This window comes from Brachycentrus maculatus, unplaced genomic scaffold (genome assembly GCF_059751285.1).
Source record: "Brachycentrus maculatus isolate JH-2025_06_01 unplaced genomic scaffold, ASM5975128v1 h1tg000384l, whole genome shotgun sequence".
In the NCBI taxonomy this organism is placed as follows: domain Eukaryota; kingdom Metazoa; phylum Arthropoda; class Insecta; order Trichoptera; family Brachycentridae; genus Brachycentrus; species Brachycentrus maculatus.
The window spans coordinates 380,861-402,622 of record NW_028281133.1 but is presented as its reverse complement, the minus strand read 5'-3'; the positions used below and the strand labels follow the sequence as shown (position 1 = coordinate 402,622).

Sequence of the window (21,762 nt, the reverse complement as noted above, 5' to 3'; positions counted from 1 at the left end):
TTTAAAAAAATTACGTTCGGCCTATTCGTAGCGATTTATTTTTCTCTTCATGTATCTTGTTGAAAAAAATAGGAATGGCAAACGATGTTCTGGATTTAATTTATAATTATGACCAAAAGTATGTGTCCGCTATTTTTGGCTGTGTGATGAAAGTTAATTGGCTGTTTATTTTATTTTTTAGTAGGTTATAGATTTAATAAAACTATGAAGCATACAAATCGAACGTATTTGCACGGACTTAAATTATTTATATTATAAAATAAAGGCAATAATATTAAAAATAATCATTAATAGATAAATAAAAATTAAGTCTCGCATAAATGATCTAAAGACTATGATGAAAGAGTTGAAATGATTGAAGTCTTTTTTTAATTTGCAGATCTCATTATTAGTAACAACTCAAATTTAATATAATTAAAATGTAACTTTGTTTTAAAATCAAAATTTCACTTGAATTTTATCTTATTTTATTTTTAAAATCACTTGAAATTTAATGATTTGTTATAAATAATCATAAATTATGAATTAGCCATACTGTATGGATTTCTGCTTTATATGGGACTAAAGTGTCACTATTCAAAATTAGCGATTTGTCTGGAGACGTGCAGTATTTTGCTTTAAAATATAGAAACATGATCTATATGATGTAACACTTCAAGTGCATCTCCAGAAATTCACAAATTTTATGTTTTGACATTTTGTTTGCAAATGAGCTATTTGTAGCAACAGTCTCAGTTTATTTAATTTCTCAATAATAAAAAAATAAAACAAAAAAATACCAGTGTTTGTATAAAATATTAAGTGCCTAATTTTTTGTTGTCTACTCGTATTTGTGCTGCCCAAGGAGAGGGCAGCTGTTACAAGAATTAAATTTATTTTTCAAATTTCAAAACAAAAGTATTATGTAAGATATAATTTATATTTGAAGCACTAACTTTGTGATTTTCCATTTTATAATTAAAATGTAACTTTGTTTTAAAATCACTATAAATATTTTATTATAACTTAATTACAATGTCTACCGGTTTCGAAGCTAACTGCTTCTTTATCAAGACTGATTAATACTAAAACACTATCTACTTAATAACATTCAAAATATTTTGACTGTTAGGCAAAGGAGCTTGGGCAGTCTCAAGTGGCTTTTTTTTTGTGTTGATTGGCAGTCACAGTCAAAAGGGATCAGGGATGATGAGTGATTGGAAACATATTTAATAACGGACTTGTGTATTGTTTATTATACACAAGTAAATTACTATTATTACTACCATCACGCCGTTGCTCCGCAGGGGTAGGCAGAAAGGATGGAACGCCACACTCTTCTGTCCTGACATACACTCCTCGCCTGCTTCACATCCATACATCTAGTCATACATGCCCTCCGATTATGCAGACTATTGACACCTCCAGATTTTAGGTTCTGATTGATCTGATCGTGCCAAGTCATGATCGTGCCAGTAAATAATTTTTCTAAATATGTTTCCAATCACTCATCATCCCTGATCCCTTTTGACTGTGACTGCCAATCAACTCAAAAAAATAAAATAAAGCCACTTGAGATCTACCTAAGCTCCTTTGCATAACCGTCAAAATATTTTGAATTTTGTTTAGAAGATATGTAGTGTTTTAGTCTTGATAAAGAAGCGGTTAGCTTCGAAACCGGTAGACATTGTAATTAAGTTATATTCAAATATTTATAGTGATTTTAAACAAAGTTACATTGTAATTATATTATATTATGTATAAGTTCAAAATCAGGTTAATCTTGCTGTAGATTTACACGCCATGACATGGAAAAACTTCAAAATCAATCATGATGTGAGTTCACCTTTTGTCGCATTGGGTGACTCGAATGTTTTAATGCATTATTTTAATTTCATGAAATATTTTTTCATCAAACGTACCAAAATATATTTTCACTAATGAAAACCTTGTCTTCTTGTCATTTTATTAGCATCAGTTATAAACTTTGCAATGTATATTACTTTACTTTTTTAATATACTTAATACGACACATAGATATCTAATGAATAAACGTATTTGCACAAACTAAGATTATTCCTCATTATAATCTTCAAATTTTTTATTAAGTATAACATTAATAATTTTTATCCAATTATTATTGTTTTTTAAGAATTAAATAATATGAAATACAAAACAAATAGTTATTAATTTATATTCACATTTTTAAAAGTGCGAAATTATTTTATTCTTAAAATTGTAATAATTTATATTAAGTTAAATGAAAAAGGTTTACTTTAGAAAACTTGAACATACATATTTATCTTATTGTATGCATAATCAAAATAGATCATATTTTTTTATACGCATTCTGTCGAGGGTGGATAAGTACTTTGTACAAAACAGCGTTTGGTATCTGCAAAGTGTTACAATATTGTATGCAGTAAAATTAATCAAAAATAAAAACTTTGAGGTCATTCATGAACTTGTTTATGTTTGCTTGAAATCTCTATCATTTGAACTTTCTCTGTAAATACCGTGTCTTGAAATAAATCAATAATTCCTTAACACAAATACTATTTGAGTTTTTATTCATATCCGTCTTAACCTAAAAGGAGTCAGAATAAGCGGTGAGTATGTGAGTTTCCAAATATTAGTGATTTTACACTGTAATATTTATTTAATATTACCCTGGACTGGTTCCTGAAGCGCAAGAGTGATAACCTTGCCTTCATGTAAGTAATGATCAAGATAACACTGCGTCGATTCGATGTAGTAGTGCCCTATGCACCATTGGGTGTGGATAAGGGTTATAAGTAAGTAATGTTTGAGGAGATGTATGAATGTGGAAGAGTCGAAGATTGTTTGCGAAGACGGAGTGGTGTGGCGTTCAATTCTCTCTGCCCACCCCTGCGGAAGCGGCGTTATGGTTAGTTGGTTAGTTAACCTTATGTTCCCTAAAAGCCTCTGAATTATTTATTCGCATGTATAGGAACCTAAAAATTAAAATAAAATAATTATCAAATTAATTTTTGGAATATAGGAAGTGTCAACCTGTCTCACTACAGCAACTGCATGACTGAAACTGGCATTGCATATATTCCCGCCAATTATTGCACGAAAATTATATTTTTTCCAACTGACCACTTGATTGTAATGTAATTTTCTTTTCTTTGTTTCCTACCTGCAAGCCATTTATAGGATTTGCGTAAAATGAACTGTAAAATGCATTGTGTAAATGGATAAACAAAAGTCAAAAGGAACATTAGAGATAGAATCAAGATTGGAAAAATGTGATATCACAGGCCCCAGAAATGACATGTCAAATGCTTGTGTTCTAGAATATTTTTAATAAAATCCATGTTTGAAATGACAGCAAACATTGGCGATGTAGATAAATCTACTAGAGATAAACTTATCTAGAAATGATCATTGCAATTGTATAGCCAATTATTCAAATTATGAGTAGATAAGTTTATAAATGGGAGGCTAGGGGGTTTCATGTTTTTTTAAATACCAGTATAGCATTGCGGCAGTGATGTGATTTAAACATTTCAAGAACCGGTTCGCCTTTTAGGTACTACTCCTAAAAAAATAATTCAGTCAGTTTTATTTAAATACTTCCTAATTGCCTTTCGGTTGTCGTCTACATGTTTTGATTTTCCTTTTTTAATCCTAGTGTGGTTATATTTTCTTAACCAAGTATTGTACTGATGGAACTGTGTCCCATGTATCTAAAGGGAGACCTTTTAAATCAATCGTCATCAAATTAGCTACATTATTAATATTAAGGCGACTTCTTTTATCTGAATTTATAATATTTATTGCAGAAAATCCTCTTTCTGCCGCTGCAGAACTAACTGCAACAGTACTGATTATATTTTTGGCTTTTTGGATAGATCTTGGAATCTTGTGATTATTTTGCTTTTTCAACATTTTCTATGTAGTCGCAGAAAAAAAATATTTGCAGAAAAGTAGATTGAATTTGCACAATTTTTCCAAAATTTGATCTCAATCGGAATATTGTGTGAAAACAAAGGGTTAAGGAACGGTTAGGCGAACTATAAAAATTTTAGGCACCGGTTCTAGCGAACCGGCTGAATCCCACTATTGCATTGCGGCCTGGGTAATATTACAAATTAATCAATGTGGATCGGGAAAAAAAAGGTCGAGTATCGCTGGATTAGAGATTACACCAAATATTATATACCTGCTACACTAAAACTTAACAAAAACCTATCTTCTTCTTTTATTATTTTTCACCCTTCAAGAGTTTTCTAGCCAGTGTCTAATTATTTTTTTATCTACACGTTTTGCATTTGCAGATTTAAGTCTAAAAATATTAGTATTCCTTTTAATAGGGTTAGTTTCACTAGTAATGTTAGTTATTATGGTATCTAGTGATCAAAATTTGTAATAGGTAAGTACTTACATATTTAAATGGTTCTAGTCTATGGTGAAATATTTTCAATTGTCTACGGTAAATTGCAGTGACAGAAGGAGAAAAATGTATCGAAGAAACATATCGTGAAAATATATTGTTAATTGTTGTTGTTCAAGGGGCATCATGAATTGTCCAAATAGAAGAATGTGATGAGCCAAATGCGACCTTTAAAAATCTTTCCCGCAATCGGTATCTAAATAAGGTGCGTACCTGTGGGTTGTGTTTCCATGTTATTTTCTATTTATGTAATTTATGTTTTTGCTGTTTACACGACTTAATATTTTGCAGGTATTCGCAATGCCCGAACATTTAGAGCTTCAACATCTTGTCGAACTATCTGCGGGAAGCGGTGACGAGAACTCTCCGAATCTATACGAAAACAAAAGACCTTTACTTAAAAGATGTCCGTTTCTCGGTCTCATGCTGGCTACACTCTCGTCGTTATTCTTTTCTCTCTGTTCAGTTATCGTGAAAGGTCTGGTCAGTGTAGACCCGATACAATTGGCGGCCTTTCGCTTTGTGGGGGTTCTGTTGCCCGCCATTCCCGTCGTCATATGGAAAGGAGAACCGGTGTTTCCCGAAGGGAGAAGAATAATGCTCACGGTCCGCTCCTTCGTCGGCACCAGCGGACTGATGCTCAGCTTCTACGCTTTTCGGAACATGCCGCTGGCTGACGCTTCGGTGATAGTGTTTTCGGTCCCTGTATTCGTGTCCATATTTGCCAAGATATTTCTCAAAGAGCCCTGCGGGATATTCAACATTATATCGATCGTATTGACCCTGATCGGCGTCATACTGATCACCCGTCCTCCCTTCATATTCGGCAGCGTGGCCAAGAGCTTGCTGAACATGGAGGAGGGCAGCACCAATCCGTGGGGCGCGGCGGCGGCATTCGGTTCCACGTTGTTCGGCGCAAACGTTTACATCCTCCTGCGCGCTCTCAAGGGACTGCACTTCTCCGTGATAATGACCAACTTCGGATGCCTGGCCCTGGTGCAGACGGTGTTCGTGAGTTGGCTGATCGGGGGGCTGTGCATCCCGGCTTGCGGACTGGACCGTCTGCTCATCGTGTGTCTAGCTCTGTTCAGCTTCAGCGGGCAGATCCTCCTCACCATGTCCCTCCAGCTAGAGCAGGCCGGCCCGATAGCCATCGCTCGCTCTGCGGATATCGTATTCGCTTTCATTTGGCAAGTGATGTTCTTCGACGAGATTCCCAATAAATACTCCGTCTTCGGAGCTATTCTTGTCTTATCTTCCGTACTTCTTGTCGGATTGCGTAAATGGGCTCTTTCCTTGCCGGACAATTCCCCCAGAAAAGTATCTCTGGGTATATTAGCCAGATAAAATAATAACCGACTTTACTCCTGGTAAATTAAAACTCCACCTGTCATCTATATTGAAACTAATTTTATAAATTTTTAAACTGTAAAGTTAGTGAATGCATTTTCAAATACCTGTCCATACGTGTGTATTTGAAACCATTTATTCATAATATACCTACCTATTCACATTAATACATACATATAATATATAAACATTAAATCACTTAGCGTTTTTCACCTATGTTCATTTTCCAACGATATATGTATGTTTATTCGGCATTGAATGCTTTGTTACAAATTTAGTTACATTAATAGTGAACGCTGAGACTAGTCAGTCTTGTGATATGAGAATCAATTGAAATATTTTGAAGCACTCGAATCGGTATAACTGGTTGTAAAGTATATATAAGGGATTTACAAAATATCCTAGTCACATTTTGATATTAAATTGTTTTGTTAGATTTTCCATTAATGTGGAATCTACACTGTTGTTAAATTTTGCCTAGTTCAAATATTTATATGTTATAAAGCATCTTTTGTGTTTAATATATAAGGATTTTATTTTAAGAGATTGTGATGAATTATTCCTAGTCATAAATGTTTATTTTAATTTGCCTTTGATAATACATTGTTGCCATTTATGATCTCGCATATTCATGCCATGTACTTGTTTATGATTAAGTGATATTAAGTAAAATTATTATTAATATTGCGTGCCTTTCATTTAAAAAAAGCAATTCATTCCAGAATTCCTTCATTAATGCTTGTGCGATTCCTAGTAATTTTTTGTCGTCTAGTATTGTCCGCCTTTGTGGTGCGCTCAGCACGCCCGGCTTCTGTACTGGAGGTTCAATTCTCTGGGAGGGTAGGGTCAAATAAATTTAAGTGATTTTCCACTCTAATATTTAATTAATATTACCTGAAGCGCAGGGCACCTTTCCTTCATGTGCTAACGATCAAAATAACACTGCTTTTGTATGATGCAGTACTCTAGCACCATTGGGTGAGGACAGGGGTTAGAAGAAAAAGAAATTTCATATATTAAATGTGTCGTCTTCAAAGCTTAAATGGATAGTTTTTATTTAAATAGTTTGAATTCCTCAAAATAATAAGATATGGAAATGTTACTGATTGCAAAAAAATATATATACATTAAGACACATATCGCTCACTCCTTTCAAGAACGTCAAAAATCAAAAAACTTTTACTGTGCAACAGATCTTTTTAGGTAAAACCTGGAGGTTTTTTCTCCATTTGAAAAACATTTAGTATATTTAAAATAAATATTAAACAATACCTTTTCTTCAAAACGCAAAAATAACACCTTCTGCCCTGTAGCGGGTAAATATTATGTTAAAAATATGCCTCTTTTGCTGGGATATAGTACATTTTCTGGGCATTCTGAAAACATCCACAACTGAAAGTTGACGAATTTTGATTTATGACGTTTTTGAATCCTTTCATTGAGCGATATATTCCCTTCTGAGTATTCTAAATCACAAAATCCAATTGGACAAAACATCCTTATGTGAAATTTCACATAAGGATGTTTTGTCTGGTACATACTAAGTTGGCAAAGTTTTTCAACCAAGATTTTAAAAATGAATTCCAAAATATTTTTGTGTGAATTAAAGATATAATGCATAATATTGACAATTGTATGAGACTTACGATAGAGGGGTTGATGTAAAGATAACAAAAGGGTGGAAAAAAATAAAAAGTCAGATATGAACATAAAATCTTTAATGATTATAATGTATAAACATGACACTTATTGACAAATACTTGTCATCTTCTTGTCCCCCGCGCGGTCCACATTCAGCGGAATATTGTCAACATTATCCTTTCTTAAAAACGATATCTGAAATATCACAAAACAGAAAGTGATAATTAATCGATACTTGTGAAATGCAACTATCATTTTTGCATTCGATTACATTATTACATTATAATTTCAAAACATAGCATTCAAGGTTGCAGGAAAATATTTGATTTGCATCAATAATACACTTTTATATACACATATAAACTTATAGTAATTTTTTAAGGTAATTTGTATGAAACATTTCAAAGTTGGTATTTGTCAATAACATAATTAGCAAAATTTACCTAAAATATATATACATAACCAAAAATCCTCTAGGAAACAATTTGAGATATCCTATGGATGTTATGATGACAGTTGCAATCAATATATCTTAGTCTTCTCAGGATATGATCGTTATTATTCAATGAGGATATTTAGTGGTACCTAACATTGAATTGATTTTTTTTTAAATGTATGTTAAAAAAAAAGAATCATACACATATTTTTTATATTTTGAAGTATCAAGATATTACGTGCGTTCCATTTTACTAGTGATTACATTACATTAGGTAACAACAATATTTGTACATATTTAAAATATTACACTTTTCCATGACTGCGTTGAATTTTTTTACAAGCAAAAAGTGTAAGGTTGGCTAAAATTGAACAATTTCTAATGTAGCTTTTTTATTTTTCCTCATATATTTTTTTTCGTGTATTAGTTTCTAAGAAAAATATGTAATTCTTGTACATATTTCCTAGGATTGAAAATATATATTTTTTTAAAAAGTAAAATTTTTATCATAAAAAATAGTCACTCCCTCGGGAACATTTTGCTAGTGAGCAGGTTACTATTGCGTCAATTGTTCACCTGACATATGTAATTATAAAGTTTTTATGTGTATAGGACTAAGTGGACGTGAAAGTTTTCCCTGTAATCTTATTTTATAAAAAGTTCTTACGCATACATATAAAACAATACTGCAGTTCTCATATAAGGATCTGCGAGTACAAGTCAATGTTTTGAGATGACCATTGTATCACAGAGCTCTATTTGTGAATTCTTAAGAGGTCACTGAGTCCATATCCGACGCTTTTCAAGCTGCTTTCTGCCGACAATAGAAAATAATCAAATGAAAAAGTAAATCAATATTAAAACATATACCCGGACATATTTCGAAGGACATGGTGAATAAAGAAGGAAAAATGCCACTGCAATAATTGTCATTATATAAATGTTTTAATTTTAGAATTTTTATTTCGACATAAAGTTTAAAATTTAAAACAATTATCAACCATTACTTTGATAATATTAATTATCGCAAAGCGCTGCATCTACTTTTATACTCAAATATAAAAAAAATTGAGGATGTTAACATTGAATACAAAAGTAGAGAGAAAGTAAGAGAAATAATTTACAAAATTTTAACCCTTCACAAACCCTGTTATATTCTTATAGGTTGGTATATCTAGCAACACCAGGGCTACTTACTGAGAAGAAAATCATACTAGGGTTCTATAACGAATGCCAAAAAAGGAATTATTTGAGTTAATAAATAAAAAAAATAGATATGAATGTATAAAAAGGAAAATATTTTAGTGTTATGGCGTATATTACATATCGCTCACTCTTTTCAAGAATGTCATAAATAAAAAATCGTTAATTTTCAGTTGTGCATGTTTTCGGAAGGCCCAGAAAATGTACTATATCCCAGCAAAAGAGGCACATTTTTAACTTAATATTTACCCGCTACAGGGCAGAAAATGTTGTTTTTGCATTTTGAAGAAAAGGTGTTGTTTAATTATTTTTTTAAATTAACAGAATATTTTTCAAATGGAGAAAAAACTTTAAGATTTTACCTAAAAAGAACTGTTGCACATTAAAAAGTTCAATATAAGGCTTGATATTTATTTTTAAAACATTGTTATATATTTTTAAACTTTAAAAACGTTATCCTGAAAAATCAAGTTTTTTGATTTATGACGTTCTTGAAAGGAGTGAGCGATATATCATGTATAAATTACACATAGAACATTATTGTACAAATTTAACTGGAAATGGACATTTCACACCCATGCTGTGCAAGTGAGTTTCCTTTTGAAGACCTCTGATTGACCCAACATTACGACTGATATCTTTTTGAAGCGTTTCGATCCAGGTATCAATAAAGATGTGATTTATTTCTCCCGGGCAGGACTCTCAGGTGAGGTCTCACATGGCAAGGATCAATGGAATCCTCGAGGGAGTGATAGGAATGTAAGAAGGTGAGGCTTGGTGAAAATAGTTTGTAATTAATAACACAATGCGACAGTAGAATTGATAGTTAAATTGACAAATTATGGTTACCTTTCAGTGACGCAGTCCAAATTGACGACTTCGTCTTCTTCCTTCTGTCGCTTCCGCTTCAATATATTCCAACCAGGATTTTACATCTTGTATGATCAAATTCAATTAGTTTTTGTGAATCAATAATAGTCAAAGATACATAATGTACACACAATTCATAGTAAATAATAGTTTAATTTAAATATGATTAAGACCAAATAAATAATATTGCCTCTTTCTAAAGGCAATAGGCGTGTTAGGGTGGAGACCGACCGTAGCCATTTAGTTGTAACGTAACACGTTACGGTGCGAGCATTCGTATAGTCAGTACAGCGAGCCGAGCGCTCCATCCATAGTTTCCAATGTTCGGTGACGCTCGCCGCGAGCGATGTTACGATGCTACGTTACGACGAAATGCTCCGGTCAGTCTCCACATTTAGTAACAAAAATAGTCGAGGAAGAATAAATAAATAAAATGATTCTTTTATAGAGATCTCGATCTACGAGTGAAGGAGTCGGCAAATAACTCATTTCAATTTAATAATTAAACAATATAATACATTACACAGACATTAAATAATCATAATTCACCAGAAAGTCAGTTGCTGTTTTATTCTATACGTAGATATATTCATTTTACACCAAGCACCATTAAATCAACATTGGTGCGATAATAATAATTTTTTTCTATGTGTATCATATAGTATATCAAATATACAAATAATGAAAGTTAATATCTTTTATGCTAAGTTAAATTAAGTCTTCATAACTGCGATAGAATAATTGAAAGTTACATATTTTACTTAATATTACTATCGGTGACACTGAAAAGGGAGTCAAGTATATAAAAGTAATATTGTATATTGTATTTTATTTCACGAAGTAATGGAATTTTTACGACCCCTTTTTAAAATTATATTGGATAATTGGATAGGATGTTTTGAATTGAGATTTTATGATGGAAAAAATGATCAACTTATCGATTCAGTACACTCACTCCTTTAGAGTGAAAACAAGTACTAACTGATGGAATAAACAAATGAAAGAGTAGCTACCCAAAAATTAATTTGAACATATGCATTGATTTCAACTTATGATAATAATTATCTTTGTTTTTGTATGCATTTGACAGCAACAAAGCTAATAATAAAATAAAAATAAACGGTATTTTATACATTTAATCAGGTTTCATAGTTTTATAAAACGAATTCAACGGAGTATGTATTTGTTTACCGGGGTTGAAGTAGGTGACAAAAAATAAACAGAGCTCCCATTTCAGATTCCGAACGATTAAAAGTAGGCGTTTCCACATTAGTCAATGAGGAGGGGGGGTAGAAAACATATTAAGTGGATTGAAAAAATGTATGTTACACATCATCGGAGGTTAGGTAGTGCTTTGCATGGGCTCCCTGAGGAAGGGGTGCTGCAGTGCCTGGTTGAGCGTGGCCCGCTTGGTGGTGTCGAGGGCCAGCATGCGCTCCAGCAGCTGCTTGAGCTGCGTGGCCTTGCGCGCGTGCGCCGCCGGCACGCTGCCGCGCCCCGTCAGCTCAGCACCGAGGTCCCGCCGGACCACCACACTCGAGACTACCACTACTTTTTCCTGAAATCGAGCAAGGCCATTAGATGCTGAGCCCGCCGGTGCAAGTCTAATTATCGTTGGGGACTGACTGGAGTCATTTCGTCATAACGCAACACGTTACAATGTGAGCATTCGTATAGTCAGTACAGCGAGCTGAGCTCGTTCCGAGTACTCCAACCGATGTTCGGATGCTCGCCGCGAATGTTACGTTATCACCAAATGCTCCGGTCAGTCCCCACCTTTATATGAAAGACGCCTTATCCGATACTGCTAGTACCAGACTAGGCTTCTTCCTATATATCTAATTTATAAAGTCTAATTTATTCTATACTGCCATGCTAAGTAAACCAACTTCTTTAAACCCTTATCGGCACCCAATGGTGCACAGGGCACTGCATCGTATTGACGCAGTGTTATTTTGATTGTTACTTACATGAAGGCAAGGTGATCACTCCTGCGCTTCAGTGATCAGTCCAGGGTAATATTAAATAAATATAAGAGTGTAAAATCACCCATATTTATTTTCACCCCCTCCCTGGGAATCGAGGACCAACAGCATATTTAAAGCAATGAAATCAATTTGAAGTCTGTTAAGTAATACTTTTGTGAATTTCAAACATTGATTGAATGTTGATTTGAAAAAATTAGATTTCTAGGTAGAATTAATTATCAATTTGTAGTGTCAGAAGTGTTCTATTTACAAAAAAAATCAATGGGAACATGGCATTCAAAGATTTATGCATTATTATCATATTCCCGTACAATTTTGTTTGCAAATGATACTGCAAATTGATCAAGTCTAGATTTTTTAGATAAAATTATTAAAAATAACATATTTCCAACCAAAGTTTATAAAACAATTGATTACTTAGCACAGCAGTATGAGGATGAATAAAATGTATATAGAGGGTTATATATACAGAACAACCATTGTAACACAACAGTAGACATACAGAAAAAAAAGAAAAGCCTTCTTGCGAAAAGAGTTTAAAAAAATTTATTTTGAATAATTTATTTATTCATAATGAAAAATAGCACAACATTGCTGTGCAGTAATGGTCGTTTTGCATTTAAAAAATTATGATTTCGATAAATGCTAAATGTGATGCATTAGACAGGGTATATAAGAAAAACAAGCAATTTCAATTAAAACTGACTTAAAGCAGTTGAACATAGAGAAGGTATGGCTGGTTGAACCATTTAAAAAAAAGCTAACATTGTACGGGAGCTGCTTGAGGATGTGGAAATACATGCCATCCTCGAATGAGAAATAGAATAATTGTGAATAGTAAATTATGTATCCGTGGATGTTAATTTGAGGTGTAAATAATGCACACAATATTTACCTCTGCGTATGTTTAAATTTTCCTCAAAATCAGCACCACGGGGATACACAAGGCGGCCGAGTACTGAAAAACTACATTAAACCTTCCTGCTACATACTAACACGTCTCCAGTCTAGCTTCGCACACAAATATTCATTGTAAGGGTTTCAAACATTTCATTGATCGTGAAATTATAACGGCTTTAATAAAAAACGCGAGTTGTAAACGGCCTAAACAAAGTAATGTGTACTCAATTATTGATTTGTAATTTGTTTAAAAGATATAAAATATGATGGAAGTGCTCTTTGAATTTAAATCTATGTTTTTTCTCAGTAATAGCGAACTATATTAAATCTCATTGAAAGAGGTTCATTTAATTTAAAAATATGGAAATCATGTGACAGTTTTATGTTGAATAAAATCAATGGAACCGCTTTATTTGTCAGATTCAATATTTGGCAGCTGAAAAAAGTTTCAGTATTGATAAATTTATTCAATTCTTCGCAAAGATCATCAATATGCTATAGTTTTTAATGTATTCCTCACTGGGAGATCAATATTCGACACTATTATTTATATATATCGCAGAAGGCTAATCTCTCTTAAAAACAGGCCACAAGGCCTAAACCAAGCGAAATATTTTTATTTATTTATAGTTGTAACATCCATTGTCTCGCACTGGGAATGTTGTGGTTGGAGCAAAATCCAGAGTACGGTGCAAAAGTAGCACACTAATGTTGTTGAAGTCAACCAAAACATGAAAAAATTAAATGATAAATGACTAATTGCTTAATTTGACAATTTCTTTGTTAAATCGAGAGTTACTGAATTATCGTCAAAATGAAAACCAACACCGGATTCAGAATTCCCTCGTGTTATAATTGCGAATCTCCTAAACAAGACTAAATTCCTTTTTTTGTGACTATTCGCAGTACAATAAAGGTTTATTCAATTTTTGTTTTTTAGGTTGGAAATGGATTAATTTAATTTTGCATATTCATCGGGCTCTCCGAACCGGAATTATGACAAATAAAGAGATTCCATTTTAAAAGTACAGTAATTTCTGAGGACTTGGGAAGCCAATTTTTTAAATCAACATTTTAAGTGTTATTCCCGTGTTATTAAACTAAAAACATGCAAACCCAATTTTTATAACATCAGGAGGAATGAACTTCCCATTTATTATGTACATGGAAAAGCAGATGGCTTCTGTCGATAATTTACTAGAAAACATTAAAGTGCGCGAATTGTATTGTAACATTGATTTATGAGGCTACTTGGGAGACCGGGGAAACGATATACAACGAGAGTAGATAGAAATGAGACTCACCCTCTCGGTGACCTTGTCAACCTCGTGATAGAGGAAATTGCAATTCTGATCAAAGTGCTGGTCCCTAAAGTGGCTCTTGCGGATGAGCTTGTTGGGCATCTTCCCCTTGACGTCCATGAAGTACTTGAGCATCTGGTTGTTGGACTGGCCGCTGAAGAGGATCTTGCCCGTGGAGATCTCGTAGACGGTGCAGGCGGCGGACCACATGTCGATGCCGTGGTCGTACGGGATGCCGAGGATGATCTCGGGCGCGCGGTAGAAGCGCGACACGAGGTACGGCGTCAGGTCCTGGTCCGCCACGTTTATGGCGGACCCAAAATCGCACAGTTTCAGGTTTACTTTACTCTCGTTCACCAGAATGTTGTCAGGCTTTATGTCTGTATCATTCAAAATCAATTACTTCCTAATATGGCCACTATCAATTTATCAAATGTGAATCCAACTATAGGTATGTGCTAGACTATGTTATAATAAAATTTAGATAAAAACAACTAGAATAGTCTAAGTTTTGTACTGAAATTTCTTGGTGGAACTGCATTTTATTTGACCAGTGACTGGGTTTTGTTGTTACCGATATCTGATGATTTCGGTAACGCCAAAACTCAGTCACTGGTTAAATAAAATGCATGTGGAAAAAACTACATACATAGTTGTTATTTTATTATATGGAATAATCTGTATTACTTTGGTTCAAATATTAGTAATTTCGGAAAAGTTATACATCTGATTAATTTTGCAAAACAAAATAATTACTAAATATAATAGATTTATATTATCCACTGACACTTCGTGATGGAATTGCATTTTTAATTTATTATTAGATTAAAACCAATATTTTTAGCTTTTCCACTTTTTTATTTGACCAGCGACCGGGTTTCGTCGTTACCGACATCATCAGACTGGTGATGGTACCAGTCTGATGATGTCGGTAACGACGAAACCCGGTCGCTGGTCAAATAAAAAAGTGGAAAAGCTAAAAATATTGGTTTTAATCTAATAATAATAAAAAAATACTAAATATAAATCTGCTGCTTTTGTAATATTAATGGTAATAATTATAAGTGGTTAATTTATATTGCGCCATTTTCATAAAATATCATCTCAAGGGCGCTTTTGCATAAAACATTTTGATTGTTTACTATTGTACACTATGTACTATATTAAAGCTAAATTATAGTATATACTTTTTTTAATATTAAAATCAAACACTGATTTGAGTCTACCAAGTTGTATACTGTCAGTAGTTTAGACAAGGCGAATTTATTGTCACAAATTTTTAATTTTTATTATGTTTAAAAAAAAAATAGTATACAATTTAGTAGACTCAAATCAGTGTTTGATTTTGATATTTAAAATATAAATATGAAGTTCTACAAATCAAATGCCATATCAATAAATGTATACACTCACAATTCTATATACATACTACATGAATTCCATTTCGCAAAAAACGAGTTAAAGGAGTCAAAGAGTTCAGATCGAGATGACACTGTATCAATACAATGCAGTGCCCTATGGACCACTGGGTGCGGATAAGGGTTAGAAGAAAAATAATTTAGAAAAGAATATAAGGCTGAACTAGGGATATTTGAAAAGATTAAGAAGAGTTCTTTAAGGTAGAATAAGGTAGTAACGATAGAATCACTAATAAAGTATGTGTGGCGAATGTGAGCGAGAACAGAATGAGGACGGCCGAAAATGACTTGGTCCGATCAGATCAATCAGAACCTAAAATCTGGTGGTGTCAAATGTCTGCGTTATCGAAGGGGATGTATGACTAGATGCAGGGTTTTTTTTTAAACATAAAAGGTCCCGGAACTTACTTCATGTCGAGCTTTTTACTAAAAAAAATATATATTCAAATAATATCATTTAAATATTTAATAAAATACCATATTTAATCATTTTGAAGAATTATATAAATATATATTGTAATTAGATACACGCAAATATTGTTTCATCTAATTGATTTTAAAAATATAAAAAGTATTAATTTTAGATTTAAATTAAATAAATTTAAATTTATCCGCAAAAAAAGGTGTCGGAACGTCGTTCCACTGCGTTACATGGGAAAAAAAGCCCTGACTAGATTTATGGAGTGTATTATAGGAGTGTAAAGAAGAGTGTGGTGTTCCATCCTAGTAGTATATTATTGGATTTGCTGATATATGTTGTTGGGTAATATATCCAAAATAAAACAAGGTTTTCGTTGGATTGAATTCTACATTTATTTATGTATATCTTAATACGTGACGCGTTTCGTCTTCTTAGGACATTATCAGTGTTTGATAAAAACCTTGTTTTATTTTGGATATATTACCCAACAATTCAATATGGAATTCTACCAACTGTCTGTCTACAGTTAGAATAAATGATATTATATACTTTGTATTGGGGATAGAGGGGGTGCTTACCGGCGTGCAGTATGCCGGTCTTCTTCATGAGCTTGAGGGCGAGCAGCAGCTGCTGCGTGTAGCTCTGCACGGCCTTGATGTGCAGGCCGCAGCCGCCGCCGTACTTCTTGAGCACCTCGCGCAGGTTCATGGAAAGCGGCTCCAGCACCAGGCACAGGTGCTGGCGGTGGAAGAACTGCCGCCGCAGCCGCACGCAGTGCATGCGGTCCTCCGGGTCCGCGTCGTTCAGCACGCGCAGCGTCTCCAGCTCGCGCAGACCCGTCTTGTGCCTGCGCACACCAGAATCAAAACATTTAACAAATATCAATAAATTTCTTAACCTGTTAACCGGGCGGGACGTATAAATACGTCAAACATAAACTATTTCGGGTACGGGTAGGACATATGAATACGTCCTTGAATGGGCGGAACCTGTATTTTTGAACAACACAAGCAATTAGTCTTCCATACATGTCTCCACATGAATTCTTATTTATTTATTTGTAATTTTGTTGTGATTTATACATAAATAAACATATATTTTAGTCTTTTCATTTATTTGAAGCATAAATAAAATATACGAAATCACGCCCACAGGTCGTGATGTACTGACACATCCACAAAGTATGGCATGACATAGTGAGAGTTGGCGCCCGTTGTATGTTGCGCAATTAAAAAGTGGACTCCCCAGTTAACAGGTTAAACCCCGTTTACATGGAAAGCGAGTGTTGCGTGACAGTCAAAAATCTAATTTATGTTACAAGCTTTCGATAGTTTCTATCCCACACATTGGAATTTTTAATTTTATTTTGGCTTTTTAATGATGAATAAGATAGCAAGATTGATAAAACAAGCTATTTTCATTATTTAGTTGAAATGGGTTTAAACTTAAATAATGTATTCACTTACATGACTTCATTATTTCGGATAATCTTGATGGCCACATCTTGATTGGATCTGGCCTGGTCGCGTGCGCGGATCACGTTGGAGAACACTCCTTGTCCCGTGTAACCGTACACGATATATCTTGTGTCTAGAACCTCACCGATACGTACTCTGGAAGGGGAGAAAATGGATACATATATTAGTAGTAACAGCATGGTAGATAAGTAGCATGAGCTTTAATTTTGCAAGTTATTTTACTTAAAAGAATAAGAGTGTTGAGTTTACCTGTAATATCCTTCAGCGTCATCCCAGTTATCCGTGAGAGCTGGATTTTCAGATTGGTTCTTTTTAGAATCGGCTACAACACCACTCGCTGGAGACTAAAATAAAAAAAAAAATTATTTCTGCGGTATATCTATCTCAACACACTCCACATTCAAATAATTGTTACTGCGGTATATCTGCCTCAACACACTCCACATGGTTGCTGTGGTATATTTGCCTCAACACACTCCACATTCAAATCATCGTTACTGCGGTATATCTACCTCAACACACTTCACATTCAAATAATTGTTACTGCGGTATATCTCCCTCAACACACTCCACATGGTTGCTGTGGTATATTTGCCTCAACACACTCCACATTCAAATCATCGTTACTGCGGTATATCTACCTCAACACACTTCACATTCTAATCATTGTTACTGCGGTATATCTGCCTCAACACACTCTATGTAGTTGCTGTGGTATATTTGCCTCAACACACTCCACATTGAAATCATCGTTACTGCGGTACATATATCTACCTCAACACACTCCACATTCTAATCATTGTTATTGCGGTATATCTGCCTCAACACACTCTACGTAGTTGCTGTGATATATTTGCCTCAACACACTCCACATTCAAATCATCGTTACTGTGGTACATATATCTACCTCAACACACTCCACATTCAAATCATTATTCCCACAGTATATCTGTCTCAACACACTTGACATTAAAATCATTGTTACTGCAGTATATCTGCCTCAACAGAAACCACATTCAAAAGGGAATACATATTTTAAATGCTACATATTTACATCACATGCTCTAAAATGTTGAGCCCTGTAAATACTACAGCCTTCCATTTTCTTCTTCATCTATGTTGATATGTATTTTTTTTAAAAATAACTATCACACTTACATCATAATTTTCATCAAAGTTATCCTGCTCCGCAAACATGTCCATATCGTTTGCCTTGGCGGGTTCCTTCTTCAGGACCTTCTGAGCCTCTTTATTACTAATTACGGGGGCGGGGTTAGTTTTGGGGGGCAGTACGGGAGTCAGGTTATCCTCGGGCTGTTTTATTGGCTCAGGTAATAGCTCCGCAGGCTTCATGTTCCGAGGGGGAGTCATAGATTCATCGTCAATACTGATGCAGGATGAACCTTTCGCCTTTTCCGGCTGGGTGTCATTGTCATCACTCGTTTTTCCCAAATGCTGAAATTCATTTAATGAAATTAATATTCCTTTAATTGAAAGTAAGGGAAAATATTACTTCAGTATGTATGAATATCAATGCCGAAAAGCTTACAGGGTTACTTGGATAAAAAAAAAAATCTGTCAAATCAAATTTCAAAAAATTAGACACCATATCATAAGGATATAAACAAATATGGAAAATGAGTAAAAACTATGAAAACTATATTTAAAGACAACATATTTTTTTCCGTCTTTTATAAATTTGTATTAAATATATATATTTTTTCTTTGAAAAAGTGCTTTTAAAATTTGGTATGCATTTTATAATCCAGTGTATTTTTGTGTCTAAAAGTACAATTATTTATATATGTAGCTGAAATTAGCTATTTTTTTCTAAATAAAATGATTTCTGATGCTTTTTCTAATTTATATATGTAGCTGTAATTAGCTACTTTTTTCTATATAAAATGATTTGTGATGCTTCTTCTAATTTATATATGTATCTGTAATTTGCTACTTTTTTCTATATAAAATGATTTCTGAGCTTCTATCTACATATATATGAAGTTTTGTATTAAAAAATAAAAATTTGTAATTTATTTACTTTTGGCGCTTATATGGTTTATGCGGATACTGAAATACATACAGACCTTTAGGAGCTGTTCTCTTTGCTTTCGCCTTCTCTCAATAATTTGTTCTTCAGTTTCTTCATCGTCGGTGTCATATGTAATATCTATTTCATTATCGCTAGAACTTTCTTGATGTTTGATGCCCTCACTCAATGAATCCTTAAAAAATACATAAAACCATATTAAATAACACGGTTGTGCTGTTAAAATAATAAATATAGGCAGCTGTTTATTAGCATAAAACAAAAGAACAAAAATAAACAGCAAAGATACTGGAATTTTCCGATAAACAAATGAATATTTTTGAAATTAGAATTTTTAGTACCTACTTTTAAAATAAACCAAATACGGTAGGTACTAACTCAAAATATGTATTTAATAGCTAGTTTTTTCATTAAAAAAAATACATACCTTGAACTGATCAGAATCTTTCTTTCCGTGCCGATTACTTCTAGAACTATAGTTTTTACTATTTCTATCCTGGTTATTTCCGTGTCTATGTGATCTATCTCTAGAAGACTCTCTATGCCTATCATTGTCTCGGTTATGTCTGTTTTGGGAATGTCTGTCTCTTTCTCTCTCTAACCTTCGCTCCCTCGATCTCCGCCGCTCCCTTTCCTTTTCCCTTTCCCTCTCCCTTTCCTTTTCTCGTTCGCGTTCTAGTTCTCTCTGCCTTTTCCTCTCCAGTTCTCGTTTCTCCCTTAGTTTATTAGCACGTTCTAACAGACGCTTCTCCCTTTCCAGTTGTTTTTTCCTGTCTTCTCTATCTAGCACAGAGCGGAGGTCTTCATTTTCCCTTCTACTCTTTTTTAAGGAAGATCTGGCTCTATCGTCATCATTAGATTTTTGGTTGGATCTACTGGATTCGGGATGTTTTCTCTTTGAATCTCTGCGGCCGCCGCTTCGTGGCGGTTGGCTCTTTTGTTTTTTGGATTCGTCGTTGCTGAGATCGTCTACCATTATGACATCCGGGGAGCTCTTGATCGAGTCTACGTTGATAGGCGGTGTAGTGGCGCCGTCGCTAGATTCTGATAAATAAGCTCCCAAATGAGCTTGAAGCAGTTCTTTTTGTTTCATCAATTCGTCTAGGTTCATTTCGTCATCGATGATGGTGACATCTGGACTCGGGCAATCTTCCTGAGCCGGTTCACTTTCTGATTCTGATGAAACGACTTCTAGCGTGTGAGTGGACATTGTTGTTTTGGGTTTTTCCTCTGTCAGGGGAGTGATGTGAACTTTTCTGGTGTAAGTTTGCACTTTGGGCTCTGTTGTGTTACACTTGATCAGCAGAGTGCCTGATTCCGACTGCACATTCCTCTCTTTTGGTTGCGACACTTTCACCGACTCCTGGGAGGAGGATCTCGAACGGCTTTCCTTCTTTTTATGCTTGTGTTTTTTGTGCTTTTTCATCTTTTCGGTCTGATCAGATTTAGAAGACTTTTTATGTTTGTGCTTTTTCTTCTTTTTATCTCCATTCTCATATAAAACTTCTGGCATTGCAAAAATTTATAAGTAATATCCTGAAACATTATTATTGCATTATTAACATGCCACATTACTTTTATTTATTTAATTTAAATTACCAACACATTCCTCGAAAATGATTTGTTTCTTTGTAGCACTGGCATGTCAAAAATAAAAACAAACTTAATAACGAGAAAATATGTTACCACACGAGATTAAAATCATTATTGGAAAATAGCAAGTATACGTAAAAAAATATATTTTGAAATAAGTGGGAACATTTTACTTACACTTCCAAGAAATCCTTAAAAAATATTCACTGAAAAGATAACCTGCAAAGTGTACAACCAACGTTTACAGGTTTTTACGCTATAGAAATAACGGGAATGAAAACAACACTACACAAATAAACTCTTGGGAATTTGCAGTAATGAATTCATTTAACACTTTAAAGTAGCGTCAATAACTTTATATTTCAGGTTTTAATGTTCGTTTATATTGGTTTATATATCGCCATTGAATTTCATGACAAATGCAATCAAGAAAGTAACTGTTTGATTTAAAATATTTATTTAAATGTGTTTTTAGTTAATTTAATTTATTAAAATTCATTTATTTTTATTTTGTCGCAAAAAAGAATATTAAATATTTTTTAAAGAGAGTTATAAGGAATACTAAATAATAAAAATAAATGTCTTGATATGTCATATCAAGATGGCGTCTGTATTATCAAGTTAATAATTCGGTATCAGACGAACGTTTCCTATCATATCTGTAAACTGTTTTCTTGCAACAAAAAGAAAACGGTATAGGAACGTCTGTCGAGT

At 33.8% G+C, this 21,762-nt stretch overlaps 2 protein-coding genes across 5 annotated transcripts; one reads left to right on the top strand and one right to left on the bottom strand.

The window, feature by feature from the left end:
• Positions 1-4,450: 4,450 nt before the first annotated feature.
• LOC148303163 (solute carrier family 35 member G1) lies at positions 4,451-7,463 on the top strand. The gene is made up of 2 exons (XM_088270417.1): positions 4,451-4,604; positions 4,691-7,463. Exon 2 carries the CDS (start codon positions 4,700-4,702, stop codon positions 5,744-5,746), a length of 1,047 nt encoding a protein of 348 aa, XP_088126543.1. The 5' UTR covers positions 4,451-4,604; positions 4,691-4,699; the 3' UTR covers positions 5,747-7,463.
• Positions 7,453-21,471, bottom strand: Prp4k (Pre-mRNA processing factor 4 kinase). Of its 4 annotated transcripts, none has more exons than XM_088270415.1 (12): positions 21,226-21,471; positions 19,883-20,991; positions 19,493-19,630; positions 18,564-18,860; positions 17,655-17,749; positions 17,394-17,540; positions 16,506-16,774; positions 14,092-14,468; positions 11,229-11,457; positions 9,879-9,964; positions 8,494-8,640; positions 7,453-7,585 (listed from the first exon to the last, which is right to left on the bottom strand). In XM_088270415.1, the coding sequence occupies exons 2-9, from the start codon at positions 20,966-20,968 to the stop codon at positions 11,242-11,244; spliced, it is 2,625 nt and encodes an 874-aa protein (XP_088126541.1). In that variant the 5' UTR covers positions 20,969-20,991; positions 21,226-21,471; the 3' UTR covers positions 7,453-7,585; positions 8,494-8,640; positions 9,879-9,964; positions 11,229-11,241. The 4 variants fall into 4 exon arrangements, with proteins under 4 accessions (XP_088126541.1, XP_088126540.1, XP_088126539.1 ...); XM_088270414.1 differs by having other exon boundaries at positions 8,500-8,640; XM_088270413.1 differs by having other exon boundaries at positions 8,500-8,640; positions 9,879-11,457.
• Between the last annotated feature and the right edge of the window lie 291 nt (positions 21,472-21,762).

Bases quoted from the DNA above. Each gene is read 5' to 3' on its own strand.
- Prp4k (XM_088270413.1), bottom strand. From the start codon at position 20,968: ATGCCAGAAGTTTTATATGAGAATGGAGATAAAAAGAAGAAAAAGCAC. The intron at 17,541-17,654 runs GTAAACTCAACA...CTCCCCTTCCAG, and splicing joins GACGCTGAAGGATATTACAG to AGTACGTATCGGTGAGGTTC. The intron at 16,775-17,393 runs GTAAGTGAATAC...TGGTGTGCGCAG, and splicing joins ATCCGAAATAATGAAGTCAT to GCACAAGACGGGTCTGCGCG.
- LOC148303163 (XM_088270417.1), top strand. From the start codon at position 4,700: ATGCCCGAACATTTAGAGCTTCAACATCTTGTCGAACTATCTGCGGGA.